The sequence below is a fragment of the Microtus oregoni genome, unplaced genomic scaffold, assembly GCF_018167655.1.
Source record: "Microtus oregoni isolate MIOR12 unplaced genomic scaffold, Mior012 000077F_ref0000221, whole genome shotgun sequence".
Taxonomy (NCBI): Eukaryota; Metazoa; Chordata; class Mammalia; order Rodentia; family Cricetidae; genus Microtus; species Microtus oregoni.
In genome coordinates, this window is record NW_024544029.1 from 4,894,033 (window position 1) to 4,909,403 (window position 15,371).

Genomic DNA, 15,371 nt, shown 5'->3' on the forward strand with positions numbered 1-15,371 from the left:
CTCCATAAAAGAGCCCTGTCTCAAAAACAGAAAGAAAAGAAATCAGACTGAGGGGCTGGAGAGATGGCTCAGCAGTTAAGAGCACTGGCTGTTCTTCCAAGGGCCTAGGTTCAATTCCTAGTCCCCACATGGCAGCTCGCAACCGTCTGTACATCGGTTACAGGAGATCTGACACCCTCACACCAATGCTCATTAAAAAAAAAAAAAGTAAAATAAATAATTTAAGAAAAGTGTTTGGTTTGGTTTTAGTTTTTTTTTTTAATATTTGTATGCTTTATTTAACTTTATTTTATGTGCATTGGTGTGAAGGTGTCAGATCCCCTGCAACTGGATCTTCGGACAGTTGTGAGCTGCCATGTGGGTGCTGGGAATTGAACCCGGGTCTTCTGGAAGAGCAGTCAGTGCTCTTAACCACTGAGCCATATCTCCAGCCCCCTGGTTTTAGTTTTTTAAAACAGGGTTTATCTGTGTAACTGTCCTGGCTGAGAAAAGTTGTTTTTTTGTTTTTGTTTTTAATAAATAAATAAAAGCAGGTTATGGAAGTCATGGGGAGCAAATCACTAAGTAGCACTCCTCCATGGCCTCTGCTTCAGTTCCTGCCTCTAAGTTCCGACCCTAAGCTCCTGCCCTGACTTCCCTTAGTGATGGACTGTGTAGTCTGCTTGCTTTTGCTCACGGTGTTTATCGCAGCAATAGAACCCCTAAGACAGATTCATGCAGTGTGTCCTGTGACATACCTTTTATGTGATTATTCCCCTTTTCATCTCTTTCCTAAAACTTTCTAACCACACTCCGCCAGACTCTACACCCCCACACTCACTACCAAAAATATGTGCTACAACGTCTCACCCTACTCTCTGGTGCCCCAGCCACAGCCTCATGCTGTGCGGAACTCTAACAAGGAATTGGAGCCTCTTGATGAATGAAGGCTTTAAAGTCTCTCATGGTTGGATGCCACAGTGAAAAAAAGATTTAAAAAAAAAATGGGGGCTGGAGAGATGGCTCAGAGGTTGAGAACACTGGTTGCTCTTCCAGAGGTCCTGAGTTCAATTCCCACCAACCACATGGTGGCTCACAACCATCTGTAATGAGATCTGGTGCCCTCTTTTGGCCTGCAGGCATACATGCAGGCAGAACACTCAAACCAAAATGGAGAGAGAGAGAGAGAGAGAGAGAGAGAGAGAGAGAGAGAGAGAGAGAGTTGGCAGCTTATTTAATTTGGGGATGATGGATAGGGTTGAGAATCTCTCAGATTCTGTCCTTCACCCTCCTGGACAGGGAGAAGAGAACGCCAGCTGTAGCATGAGAGGGGTTGACTGGCACAAGCAAGAGAAGTGCTACCTTGCTGACTAGCTGCTGCCGCTCTCCGCCTAGAGGACAGATTGCTCACCCAGGGTTAAAGGAGGCCCCACAGCCTGGCCTAGTGTTCATCAGTCTCTCCTCCCTCCAGCTGCCACGGGAGCCCAGTAAAAGCTGAAATTGTAGCCACCAGCACTGTGGGTGGGTTGCATACTCCCACCCTGTCACTGACCCCAAGCCTGGGCCTGAGCCCAGTGCCTGTACCGGGAGGGGGTGTTGGCCTTGCTGACAGAACCCAGTTGGAATTTGTCAAGGTTGTGGTTTGGGGCTGAAGTTTGCCACAGAGTGTGTGATGAAAGGAAAGGGAAAGCTAGCAGCGAAAGGGAGCCAAAGGGACTGCAGAAGACGAAGCAGGAAAGGTTAAAATACTCCAGCCACAGCTCCACTTGGGAGTGAGGGCTCCCTCCCGAGTGGAAGGCAACCCCGTTCTGGATACTCCCTATTATTCTTGGTCTATCCAAGCCCATTCCTTACTTTGGTCCCTTCTCTCTCCTCTCCTCATTCACACATTAGGTGAGCAAGTGTCTGGCATCTGTGAAACTGTTGCCATGGAGCTGAGCAATGGCTCAGCAGAGACCCATGTCAGGCAGCTCCCAACACCCTAATTCTTCAGTCCCAGCTAATTCAAGACTCTCTTTTGGATACGCATACATGCACATATACACATATTTTTAAAAAATTTTAGACGTATTTATGTGTATGAGTGTTTTGCCTACATGTATGTCTGTGTACCATGTATATTCCTAGTGCCTGTGGAGGTCAGAATAGGACGTTGGATCCCTTAGAACCGCAGCTACAGACAGTTGAAGGCTGCCATGTGGCAGCTGGAAATCAAACCCAGGTCCTCTGCAAGAGCAGCAAGTACTCTTAATCATGGAACCATCTCTTCAACTCCCCCACAATTTTGGTGTTGTTATTTTGTTTTGTTTTTGAGGCATCGTATCTCTAGAGAGCCCTGGCTGTTCTGGAACTCACTGTGAAGACCAGGCAGAGATCTGTCTGCCTCAGCCTCCTGAGTACTGGAACTAAAGGTGCACCATCACACCTGGCCTCCCAAAATAAAAAGTTTATTTTACTTTTTTATTTTTTTCAAGACAGGATTTCTCTGTGTAATCATCCTAGCTGTCCTGGAACTAGCTCTTATAGACCAGGCTAGCCTCAAACAGAGATCCACCTGCCTCTACCTCCCAAGTGCTGGGATTGAAGGCGTGCGCCACCACTGCCCGGCCCAAAATAAAAAGTTTAATGTCACCATGGAGCACTGCCCTGATCCAACACTTCTCAAATTCTTCCAGTTCCCCTGGCGCTTTCTCGCCTGACTTAAGAGAATCATGGGCAATGGATATATCTATTGCCTGGAGAAGTATTGAGAATTACTTCTGCATGCCCTGGCAGCATCTTTTAGGTATTTTTTTAATATTTATTTTTATTTTCTGTATAAGTGTTTTGCCTGCATGTATGCCTCCCATGAGTATACAGGAGCCTGAAGAGGCCAGACAAGGGCACCAGGTTCCCTGGAGTTTACAGGTGGTGGGTGTTGGGAACTGAATGCATGACCTCTGCAAGGGCAGCAGGTGCTGTCTCCAACCCTCCTGTGAGCATATTGTGGCCCCTAAATAGGCAGGTGTTCCGAAAGTGTGCTGCAGGTCCTTTGTCCACACTGCGCCTTTTTAAAAAATGATTTATTTTTTTTTTACTTGTTTTGGTTTTTGTTTTTTGAGATATGGTTTCTCTGGGTAGCCTTGACTGTCCTGGAACTCACTCTGTAGACCAGGCTGGCCTCAAACTCACAGAAATCTGCCTGCTTCTCCCTTCTGTGTGTTCACATTAAAAGCATGTACTACCACCACCTGGCTGAGATTTATTTATTCTTTTTTTTTTTTTTTTTTTTTTTTGGTTTTTCGAGACAGGGTTTCTCTGTGGCTTTGGAGCCTGTCCTGGAACTAGCTCTGTCGACCAGGCTGGTCTGGAACTCCCAGAGATCTGCCTGCCTCTGCCTCCCGAGTACTGGGATTAAAGGCGTGTGCCACCATCGCCCGGCTGATTTTATGTGCATTGGTGCTTTGCCTGCATGTATGTCTGACTGAGAGTGTCAGAAGCCCTGGAACTGGAGTTACAGACAGTTGTGAGCTGCCTTGTGGGTGCTGGGAACAGAACCCGTGTCCTCTGGAAGAGCAGACAATGCTCTTAAGTGTTGACCCATCTCTCCAGCCACCCCCACCACATTTCATCTTAAAGATGTTTCTTTTCAGGTCCTGGCACACGCCTCTAATCCCAGCACTTGGGAGGCAGAGGCAGGTGGTTCTCAGTGAGTTCGAGGCCAACCTGGTTTACAGCGTGAGTTCCAGGACAGCCAGGGCTACACAAAAAGCTCTGTATCAAAAACAAAACAAAACAAACAAACAAATGTTTCTTTTCAAAGATATTGGGCTAGGAATTGGAGCTGTTGGAGAAGAAATTCTATTCTCACTAGTTATATCTGAAAAGGTAAGGGAGAGGCCAACAAGATGGCCCAGCAGGTAAGAGCACTTGCCACCAAGTCTGAAGACCTAAACTCAGTCCCTGGAGCTGGTAAAAGGAGACAGCTGGCTTCGGCAAGTTATCCTGTGACTTCTACATGAGTGCCTTGGTATGCCTGCATCTACTCACGTGTGCACTCACACGGATGCACGTGCACACACCCAACAAATAAATGTAGAAAAAAATAAAGATAAAGGAATTATTTTACTCAGATTAAATACAAAAGAACAATGAATAAAGAACAATATATATGCAAATAATTCAATGACAGAAAATACTAGTTCTGCTAGAAAAAAATCTCATTTTAGTTAGGCCTGGTAGGGCCCACCTATAATCCCAGTATTCAGGAGAATGAGGGCAAGATATATATATAGATAGATAGATAGATAGATAGATATAGATATAGATATATAGATAGAGATAGATAGAGATAGATAGATATAGATATAGATATAGATATAGATATAGATATAGATATAGATATATCTTGCATTTTGAGATAGAAAACCCTTTCGTATTTTCCCATCAGCCTTGCATGTACCCCCAAATTCTCTGGCTCAGACTTAGAGACAATTGTACCTGCTCTTCTACGTTCATATTCATTGTTAAGTGGTATTTAAGACTTGAAAGCCCCAGAGCAGATGCGACTTTATATAGGAGAGGGGTCAACAAATGACAGAGAGGAGCAGTCTGGCCCTGCACACCAGTTTGTGACTGTAGTGAACACAGCTATACCCATCGATTTACATGGAGCCTGTGTCTGCTTTTGTCCCTTCCCCTGACCATAACTATTTTGGGTCTATAACAGCAGAACTGAGCAATTATGGCCGAGGTGAGTAGATGGCCTAAAGACCACAATATAAATAACCTAGCATATTTACCCTCTAGCCCTCTTGCAGGGAAAAAAAAGTTGCCAAATTTTGTTCTAAGTAATGATGAAGGAGATACCAGATGTCAGGGGTTGAGGGCTCAGGCTGAGCAGGGACTGGGTACATTTGGATCTATAAATCTTGCCACCCCAAAGCCCACCTTGGTTTACAGACTAAAAATCTGAACTGGTCACTGAGCATCATTTCAAATCCTTTTTGGAAGTCAGCAGGATATACATAAAAAGTCACTGAGTACAGGAGTGTAGGCTTCACATAGGAAAAAACAAAAATCACAACAAAACCACAGGCTGCTGCCCCAAGTGTGGCTAGACATCACCATCTGCACCCACCAGCAACCAGTCCAGTAACTTCATTTATTTTAGTTTCAAACAGGAACCAAGAATATGTCTCAGTACAATAAATTATCCATTCCCACCCTTCCTGCTGAAGAAGAAAAAAGAGCTTCCATGGGTCATAGCTAAACCTTCCCTTTGGAGGGACCCTCTCAACAACTGAATGGAAGGAGAACAATTCCCTATACGCCGGACAAGACAGCCCTCTGAGGACAGTCATCTGTCCTTTTTCAACCGAAGTCTCTCATTATTGTCACCCATGGCCCCACAAGAGGAGGTTCTTCTGGGTTGTAGTGGAGGAGTTTGAGGACCACAAATAGGAAGAGGTGGTCTCTCTCTCTCTTTTTTTTTTTAGGTTTTTCAAGACAGGGTTTCTCTGTAGCTTTGGTGCCTGTGCCGGAACTAGCTCTTGTAGACCAGGCTGGCCTGGAACTCCCAGAGATCCGCCTGCCTCTGCCTCCCGAGTGCTGGGATTAAAGGCGTGCGTCACCACCGCCTGGCGTGGTCTCTTTCTATATACAGATCTAATGACTCCACACAACGTCCAGTGTTATCCTTCAAGGAAGGCAAGAGGCTAAATGATAGCCTCCCTATCTAAAGGAGTATAAATCTGGGCCCAAGAGACAGACCCCAGAGGTTGAGAAGAGGGGAACAATACAGTACATTTTATCTTAGTCCATCCAGGTGTTTAAGAACAGAATATGATGACCACTTCCCCCACAAAAGGCTGCTCGTGGCAGATTTCACCTGACCCTACTCCCCCCAAAGCTGTTTCCAGGTAGATACTTTGAGCTTCCGGGGACCATGATTATCCCTGGACAGAAATCAGAGCAAAGGGCTGAAAAGGAGCACCCATCACACAGTGTTCTTCCTTAGTCCCGAGGTGAGGCTCACCTTCACTTACACACATTGACCCATTCTGTGACCTTGCATTCATCACACAGCACGTAGCAGCACCAGTGGAAACGGCAATGGCAGCGCTCCACCCGCGTCTGCCGGAGCACATTGTGCCCACGCCCACAGCACAGGCTGCCACAGCCATCCAACAGGCGGCTTGTCTTGTTGCAAGCCCGGCCTCTAGTGCCTGGTGAGCCCACGGCAGGATCTCGCTCACAGAAGTCGGGAGACTTCTCGAAGTAGACTAGCTCTCCTGAGAGACGACGGGGACGTAGGCGGGGCTGGAAGGCTCCAGAATTGCGGTTGTGGGTATCGATGAAGATGGCTCTGCCCAACCGCTCCCTCAATGCTGCCCCGATGGCCCGGAACTCTGGAGCTGCCCTCCAACAAGTCTTGAATTGACAGCTGCCTGAGGTGCCGTGGCACTTGCACTTCCGCTTCAGGTTTTCAGTTACCACCTAGAACATCAGAACAGCAAGAGGAGAAGAGATGGAGGGCATGGCAAATGAATACAGCAGGGAAGACAGGAGAAGGGAGGGAACCTAACTGAAGAGTTGAGAGTCAGGAAAGTTAGCCACCAGCCCAAGGACCTCATTTTGTAAAGGTAGAGCCACAGGGGTTTGCTCATCTTTCATCACTAGCTGGTGACAGAGCAAGGAGATGACTTCCAGTTGTCTTAAATCCCAGGCCAGCGCTCTTTCCAGAGTAAACACCGGTAAGAGCAGCGGAGTGTGGGGAAGGTAGCTGCTGGAGCAGTTTCTATGCAATGAGCCAAGCACTAAGCACATACACTCTACACGGGGCTGAAGATGTGCCTGCATAGTTAAGAACACTGGCTGCTGCTCTTTCAGAGAATCTGGGTTCAACTCCCACCACCCACATGGTGATATACAACTGTCTATAACTCCAGTTCCAGGGATTCCAATACCCTCTCTAGGCACACAGTGGTGCACAGACCTATACACGCAGGCAAAACAACCATACACATTAAATTTGTTTTGTTTTGTTGGTTTTTCAAGGCAGAGTTTCTCAGAAGCTATGAAGTCAGTCCTGGAACCTGCTCTGTAGACCAGGCTGCCATACATAATAAATTTTAAAAAACAATAAAATCAGATACTATGTGCTACCTCAGCCTTAATATATGATAAGTACCATCAGGCAGCTTCCTATAGATTCTAAACATGTTTTGGGTGACTTACTAGTGACAAGCTTGCTAGTAACAAGTGGTGATCATCCCTCATACCTCATCCTATTACTCTGTGGGGCCTCTCAGGAGAGAGGGAGGGAAAGAGAGACTGAGAAAAGTTGGGTTTGGTGGCCACACCCACGATCACAGCACTCAGACTAAGGGTTCCGAATTTGAGGCTAGCCTGTACCACATAGCAAGACCCCATCTCGAAACAAAAGACAGGACGGGAGCCGCAGAACACACACACACCTGGCGCCCCACCCTGTTGTTGTGGATTCTCATTCTCGCTTGGATGTCCCGTGGAGCTTCTCTAGAATCCAGGAAATCCCGAGAGAACTTCTCTCCAAAGTCCATGTCATGGTTACAGCCGCCCCATTCCCACGTGTCCTGGGGGCCAGGGCTGGGCCCTGAGCCGGAGATAGGGCTGGACTGTGAGTGTGGAAAACTTTTGCCCCGAGACAGTGCCTGAAGCTGCAGCAGCTTGGCCCGGAGCCGGTCCTGCTCACCACTGCCCTTCCAGCCGCAGCCACAGCTCACCAGCTTGCCCAAGCTGCAGGCTGTAGCGACAGCATGCATGACCCCCGCAGCCAGCATGGAGAAGGAAAAAGCACTTTCACGGAAACCTGGGGAGGAAATGGGTGTGAGGGTCAAGAGAAGGCTTGCAGGCAGCTGAGGAGAGAAGGCAGGTGGGGAAAAACAAGCAGCCACCCTCATCATCCTCATACACTGAGATAGGGTCTTGCCACGGAGTCCAAGCTGGCCTTGAACTCTTGACAAACCTCCTACCTCAGCCTCCCAAGTGCTAGGATTACAGGTGTGACTCACCACCTTGCCCAGCCAGCCAATGTCAGAAATTTCTAATTGAATCCCAACTCCATCATTTCCCCTCTGAGTGATCTGGTACAATGTCCTGAGACAAGAAATAGCACCAGGTCTCAGTTCCCTCAGCTCTAATAAGAGACCCATGGGGTCAAGCTATCACTAAAGCCAAACCTCTGTAAATCTGTCATTTTGGGGTGTGAATGTAAGAGAATGTAAGAGAGAGCCTAGGAGCCTAGGTTCTCAGCCTTCCTAATGCTGGGACCCTTCTATACAGCTCCTCGTGTTGTGGTGACCTGGACTATAAAATTATTTCATTGCTACTTCATATCCACAATTTCTACTGTTATGAATCATAATGTAAATAGCGGACATGCAGGATAGCTACTATGTGATCCCTGTGAAGGAGTCCAGCATCCCCCTGTAGGGGTCAACCCACAGGTTGAGAACCACTGGCCTAGAGCCCTCTGGGCTTTCAATGGGTCGGAGGGAGTCCTGAGGACTTTTGAAGGTATGTTCCAGGAGTTCTACATCTAAAAGCCTTAGAAATTCCTCAACCCTGCAGGGAAGTAAGCAAGAGGTGAGGGGTGGAGGGGGGACCTTTAGTTTGGGGGTTCTCCCCCCACTTTATTAAATGAGTCTTATGCAAGCTACCATGTACTACCGCAGTAACAATCCTAACACAGGGACTGCCCACCCCCTTCCCAGGTTCCAGTTTTATATTTGCCCTTTATGTTTATCCTAACCTGCTATTACCTTATAAAACACTGGGAGGAGGTTTTCCCCAAGGCCCTTTTAAAAGGTTGGCCTCTTTGTTATGTTTTGGGGGTCACCAAGGAGGAGGCTCTGGGTGACCAATCTTTACCAGGCTTAGAGAGACATCCTCACCATTTGGCATCAACCCCTCCCACTACACCAGGCTTTGCAGAGAAGGTAAGGTCCCTCACTCGGTTTTAAGCAAGGGCTCTTTGGAGTATTGAGAAGATGAAAGACAGTCAGTCAGAGGCCAGGCGCCTCTTACCAGGGAATCTAGGACTCCAGGGCCAGCCTCAAGATCCCCCCAACCATCCAAGGGTGAAGCTGTTTGCACACGTCTTGGGAATTCCCCTGCAGATGGCAGCTGCCTATTAACCCCATAGACCCCAAAGCACTACTCTACCCTGGACTGAGCCCCTTGGATCTTTACTCCTCAGGGAGGAGACCCCAGTTGAGCCCAGGAAAAGACAGTGGAGCCTCCCAGACCTTTCCTTCTAGACCAGGCCAGCAGTGACCTGCTCTAGGCCCCTCCAGCCATTCCTCACCTGCTCAGGTGAGGGACACCTGGGGCCCACACAGCACAGAGGAGGGGGCTGCTCCCCAGCTTCAAAGCCATCAGGGTCTTTGTTCCCAGCTTTGGCTCCTGGGAACCCCAGCAATTAGGGGAGCAGGTTTAACCCTTAAACGGTTGGGGGCGTCACCCCACCCCCGCTGAGACTCTGGGGACACCCGTCTGGGCTTGTCTGGGTGGAGAGGGAGGGGAGAGAAAATAGGGGGTAGAGGGGGTGTTTGAAGCTTCTTGGGTTGGGGGGCATCTCTTGTTCACAGGTGGATCCCAGATCGAGCTGGGTGGAGGCAGAAAAGGAAGGCCCTAGGGTAGGGGGAGCAGGGACCCAGATGCCTCGCCAGCAACGCAGGTGGAAGGCAGGCAGGCAGAGGCCCAGACGGGTGACCAGACCCAGCTGAGCGCGGCTCGTGGGGAAATTCCCGGAGAGGCCCCTCCCGCAGCCGCGAACCGGTCCCTTCCCGCCTCCGCGCGCCTCGGCCTGCCCCCAACCCCTGGGCGGCAGCACAGACAGCCACCCCGACAGGCTCACCGCGCTTGAGGATGGCGCTGTGGTGCGGCAGCCGGCCGCCGCTCTCCAGTGCCGAGCAGTTCCAGCGCTGGTCGCGCAGCTGGTGCTGACACTCGTGAACAGCGATGTGCAGCCCTTGCAGCGCGGACGCCGTCACGTCGGGGCTGCGTAGGCACAGGCCCAGCTGCCGCTTACTCAGGCCGGACAGGGTCAAGCACACGGTGTTGGCCGTCAGCGGCGGCTCACCGGGAAGTTTTAGGCCCAGAATCTCATTGCTTAGAGCCCTGAGAACAAGGGACAAGCCGTCTCGGGGGGTCTGTGGTCTAGTCACACGCCCCCCAGCTACCCTCTAGCCCAGGTCGGTGCTTTTCCCCAAAACTGGAAAAATGCTCACCGACTGAACAAAGCCAAGAACAGGAGACCCGCGAAGCCCAAGGGCGGAGGCCGAGACCGGGGCTCCTCCAGCATGTCGAAGCCCGGAGGCTCCGGTGGGCGAATCTGTCAGCGCCTGCGGGAAGATAGAATGGCTCCCTGGAACCGAAGGATGTTCCCTAAGCCACCAATGTGGCCCCACTGGCTTTTCTCACCCTTTCCCAAACTAAACAATAATAGTCACCCCTTGACTTCCAGTGTCTGGATTCTGGAACCCTTCAAAGAGGAAGAATCCAAGCAGCTCAGGACCCTCGGAATGCCCCTGGAGTCCGACCCAGCCAGACACGTCGCAGGGTCCTGAGACACTCACATGCGGACTTGAGACAGTTCCTCTCAGACCCTCGATCCCTCCTCACCAACTGTTCCCTCTCTGAGGGCCCCACGACTGATTTACCCGCCCTCACAGGGTTAGAGGGAGGGATCAGAAGGGGGTTCCCCACCACCTGGAGGGGCGTCGCCTCCTAGTGCTGGCACTACCAGACAAGCTATATGAGAAGGGTCCGAGACCAGGCGCTCTAATCCACACTCTGATCTCTATGCCCAACAGGGGAAAAGGTCAGGTGAAGCAAAGGCGACAGGGAAACCAGGTACCCTCCGCAAACCCTCTAGTTGAGTCCACTTCCCCATCCACCCCCATTTCCCAACTACAAATTTCCACTGGAGAGCGCCACCCGTGTTGTCCCCATGGGTCTCACCCCAATCCCCACCCCTTTGCTAGCGTCCATTGCCCTCTAAGTCCGAAGGCACTCCTTTATTCTGTAGGTATCTCTAGCGATATCTCTGGCTTTCTCGGGGAGTCTGTGCTCTTGAGGGTGAACGCTTGTCTGTCTGTCTGTCTGTCCGCATGCCTGTCTAGTCTCTTCCCACCCTGTTCTCTCCCTCCCCATTACCTCCAGCGGTTCAGGTGCAGGATCCTCAACACTCGCAGTTGGGTTACTTGGGTTCCTCTTGTGCGACTTAAACCGTGGGGAGACTGGGTCGCGTTCGGCCCCCTCGGTAGAGCAGCATTCTCCCAGCGCTGGGCCACTCCTCTTTGCCGCTTCTCCAGCGTTACCGCGGCCGCCCGGAGGAAGGAAGGGTAGAAGGGAGGGAGTGATCGAGACAGCTAGCGAGCGAACCCGCGACAAAGCACCGGGGGCTTTGGCTGGGCTCGACCTAACTCACGGGTGGTTCTGTTGGAGCTGACGGAGCTGCGGCCCCTCCCAGAGCCCGAGGCATCCCCACCCCACCCGCACCCCACCCCCTGCTTTGACCAGGGGAACGCAGCTGCTTTCCCCCAAAAGCGCGCGCGCGCGCGCGCACACACACACACACACACACACACACACACACACACACACACACGCATACACACGCACACCCTCTGCCCCGACACCCGGGATCACGATCAGCTCCACTTCAGGGGGAAAGTGGCCGGAGCACCTCTCACCTGCTCTGGGGTCGCCGAGGCTATCTGGAGAGTGCAGGGACCCTGGCTAAGGCGCCAGGATCTGGTCCCAATGGCAGTATCTTCCATCGTTTTTCTTTGCCTCCGTTTGTCCACTAAGAGTGGGTGACTGGAGAGCCCCTTTAACAGGCTGAGGACCTGAGGACAGAGCTGGGAGACCTTCGGGTTTTTGACAGTCTCTTGAAGAGCCCACGAGCCTGTGCGCACCAGGGCACTGTGAGCTTGCAAGTGAGGAGCCACAGTGCGGCTTGGCTCCCGCCCACCTCGAAGCCACGCGCCTGCCCCTTGGGAGGGGTCAACTTTGGCCTCAGAATTTGGCCTCTGTCAAAGGCTCGGGTAGCCCCAAAGATCTCCACTCCGCCCCTTCGTTTTCCTTCTGCTTAGGCATTCTCTCCAGGGGTCGCCTAACCAGAATTCCTGATTGAACGCTTGAGATGACCCAGATTCATGCTCTTGCTCCCTGCTCGCACATTTGCTTCATAAGGGTTGAGGGAGGCCTTGGGATCCCAAAGGGAGCCCAACTCCAGGGCAGCCAGAAAAGAACCTGGCCTGCCTGGGTGCGCACAGGCAGAGGCATAAATGCCTTACCTCTGGCGGCAGTGAAGGGGTTAGGCGCCACCGCACTCCCGCCTGACTCACCCTTCTAGCTCTAACCACTGCGGACTATTTTTGCCAGAGAGGGGCCTCAGGCTTCCCAACCACCCCCAGCCCCTGCCAGACCGCAGCCCCAAGCACAGCATGGCTGGCCCTGCGCACCCAAGGCACATTGACTCAGGGACGACTCCCCAGGAAACAGAAGCACAGGGCTGCTACCCACAGCCACAACCACCTCTCCATTGGTGGTGGCAAGCAGCAATGCTGGGCAGCCAGCACCAGTCTGCATTCTTGCAAGTCTTGTCTTGTGCTGAAGGGACACCACTGACTAGGTGTTTAAACAGTACAGAGGAGGTTAGGTCGGCCGGGCTACTCAATGAGTACTGGGGAGGGGAGGGTGCTTGAGCCAGTATGCTAGACAACCTGGGCCACAGTAGGGTACTCTTTCTGATTCTACCACCTCTGGAGTAGGGAAAGGCAGTCCAAGACCTCCTAAACCTCCTTATTTAGGGGAAGAGGGCCAAATCACGTATGACTTCCAAGATGGAAAAATACTATCTCGGTATCTTCCCTTCTTACTCCAGAACCCAGGATCCTTCTTCCTGCCTGTCAGCCTGGGACTCACCCAGGCCCCTGGAAGGACGTTTCACACACCCTTTCCTCCATCAGCATCTCTTGGACATTTGTGTTTCTCCACATGGCCCATGGTCCCATTCATGCTTTGAATTTTATTTTGTCTTGTTTCTATTTGTCCCCTCTTTGATGCTGTCATTGTGTGGCTCCAGCGTTTAGTCAGATATAACTAAGGGGCTAAGGCAAGCTGGGGAGTGGTGGCCCACAAAGTTAATCCCAGCACTTGGAAGGCGGAGGCAGGTAGATCTCTGTGAGTTCAAGGTCAGCCTGGTCCGCACATTGAGTTCCAGGACAACCAGGTCTCTGTAGAGAGACCCTGTCTCTAAAAACCAATAATAATAATATTGACGGGAGGAAGGAAGATTAGCAGCCAGAGGCTCAACTTCTCAGTGACCTGGGGGCTCCCCAGGTTGGACTGTCCCAAGTCTAAGAGATCACCCTTGCAGTTCTCCATCCTTGCTGAAGTCTAACTCTTGGATAGAGGCTATAGCAGGCAGTGGGTGGCCTGAACTGGCCTGCGGTGCCCTCCTGCGACCGTCTGGCCTGAGCACTGACCCACAGGCAGCTAGAGGGCGGTGGGACAGGCGGGGCCTGGAGAGGGCTGTGGGTGCACACCCATTGCCTAATACCCCAAGCACGCAGCCAGCTCCAAGAAAGGGGAGGGGCAGGAACCAGAGAGACCTTGACAAGGGTTGGGACCAAGACAAGAAGGGGGAAGAAAAGGGGGCTGCCATCACGGCAGGGAGGAAATAAGAGCAACCTGGTCCACCTTCTGTTTGATGAGAAAAGTAGAAGGCTCCTCTTCCTCTCATGAAGATGAAGAGTGTAGCGAGACCCTGTGGGAAGATCATCGAAGCCCTGAAGGGTGGAGGAGCGTCAAATAAAAGAGTGGGGGCCTCTGGAGATGGGGGAATCAAGCAACTGAGGCGGTGACTAAAGCCAGGCTACACTCGGGAATCTCCTCCTCCTCCCCTTCCCTGATGTTTGCCTTGGCTGGGGTCTTGGGTGACTCATCTGTTGCTAAGCCGCTGATAGGGGCGGCCAGCCCAGGGAACCCAAATTATAGGCCCTGGAGGGATGGATGCGCCTGTAGCGGTGAGCTCAACTGTGCTGCCTCCCTCCACCTCACTGGTCTTCCATTGCAGTACCGAAGGCTACCACCCAGAGGCGCCAGAGATGTTGTAGACAAACCTGCTGGACGCCAAGGAAACCCCCACATTCAGCAGTTCGCCCCAAATCTTGTAAATCACCCTGGGAATTTTACCCCCTTGTCCATTAGAGGCCCATGGATGGGCTGCCCATTCCCAGCCGGAAGGGTGGTGCTTGCTGCCTGCCTGTGCTTCAAATGCAAGAACTCTGAGCCCTGGTTACAAGCTCTTTCTAGATCCCAAGGTCTAAGCGAAGTTCCCTCCCCCCACTGGATCACTGGTCCCCTATACCTATTCCAAAGAGCCTGTTTTGCTGCTGCGGCGTTTCTGCTTCAGTCCTCAGACGTTAACTGTAGCCACAAGTGACAGAGAGCTCTAGGTAAGGAGCACCTAATGAGGAACCTGAGGCCAGGGGCCTGGGGAGATCAGTAGTGAAGAGTCCTTGTTGCTCTTGCAGAAGCCCCAGGTTCAATCCTTAGCACCCATGGGGGCTCACAACCATTCACAATCCTACTTTCATGGATCCAACAGGCATGGGTTTGTTGCACATACATGCATGTAGGCAAAACATTCATACTATAAAGAAAAATAAGTAAATTTGACAAATAAATTTTGAAAAGAGAGAATTCAAGACCAGCTCTAGGCCATGCCTTTAGTCTGAACACAGGAGAGGCAGAGGCAAATGGACCTCAGGGAGTTTGAGGCTATGAGGCTAGCCTGGAATACTTGGTGAATTCCAGGTTAGCCTGAGATGCATAGTGAGACCCTGCCTTACACCAACAATAACAAAATTCCAAGACAGGCCCTGAAAAGGGAACATGCCTGGTATTTCCAAAGGATAGAAAGGCCAGTGAGGGGAGTAATTCTCCAGGGGGAAATGGATTGGCTTTAAGATTGAGGAACTGGGAAGAAACGGGTGATCTAAAGGAACTCAGATCCAAGGAGGCCTCCTAAGCCACTGTAAAGATTTTTGGTTTTGCCAGGCAGTGGTGGTGATGCCCACCTTTATATCCCAGCAGTCTCCCAGCACTCGGAAGGCAGAGGCACACAGATCTCTCTGAGTTTGAGGCCAGCCTGGTCTACAAAGCAAGTTCTTCCAGGACAGCCAGGACTACACAGAGAAACCCTAGAAAGATTTGATCATGGAAATACTTATTTGTTTACTTTCTAAATTGTGTGTGTTTGTAGGTGTGTCCTTGGAGGCCAGAGGTGCTGGAGTTACAATGCAATTGTGAACTACCTGAAGTAGGTGCAGGGAATTGAACTCAGGTCCTCTGCA

General features: G+C 51.2%; 1 protein-coding gene across 1 annotated transcript; it reads right to left on the bottom strand.

Annotated features, from left to right (window-relative positions):
- Positions 1 to 4,458: 4,458 nt before the first annotated feature.
- Wnt10b (Wnt family member 10B) lies at positions 4,459 to 11,477 on the bottom strand. The gene is made up of 5 exons (XM_041642692.1): positions 11,161 to 11,477; positions 10,233 to 10,346; positions 9,860 to 10,122; positions 7,437 to 7,810; positions 4,459 to 6,456 (listed from the first exon to the last, which is right to left on the bottom strand). The coding sequence occupies exons 2-5, from the start codon at positions 10,304 to 10,306 to the stop codon at positions 5,998 to 6,000; spliced, it is 1,170 nt and encodes a 389-aa protein (XP_041498626.1). The 5' UTR covers positions 10,307 to 10,346; positions 11,161 to 11,477; the 3' UTR covers positions 4,459 to 5,997.
- Positions 11,478 to 15,371: the final 3,894 nt, after the last annotated feature.

Excerpts from the sequence above, each read along its gene's own strand:
- Wnt10b (XM_041642692.1), bottom strand. The coding sequence starts at position 10,306 with ATGCTGGAGGAGCCCCGGTCTCGGCCTCCGCCCTTGGGCTTCGCGGGT. Across the intron at positions 10,123-10,232 it reads TTCTTGGCTTTGTTCAGTCG|GGCTCTAAGCAATGAGATTC; the intron begins GTGAGCATTTTT and ends CCTTGTTCTCAG. Across the intron at positions 6,457-7,436 it reads ACAACAGGGTGGGGCGCCAG|GTGGTAACTGAAAACCTGAA; the intron begins GTGTGTGTGTGT and ends CTGATGTTCTAG.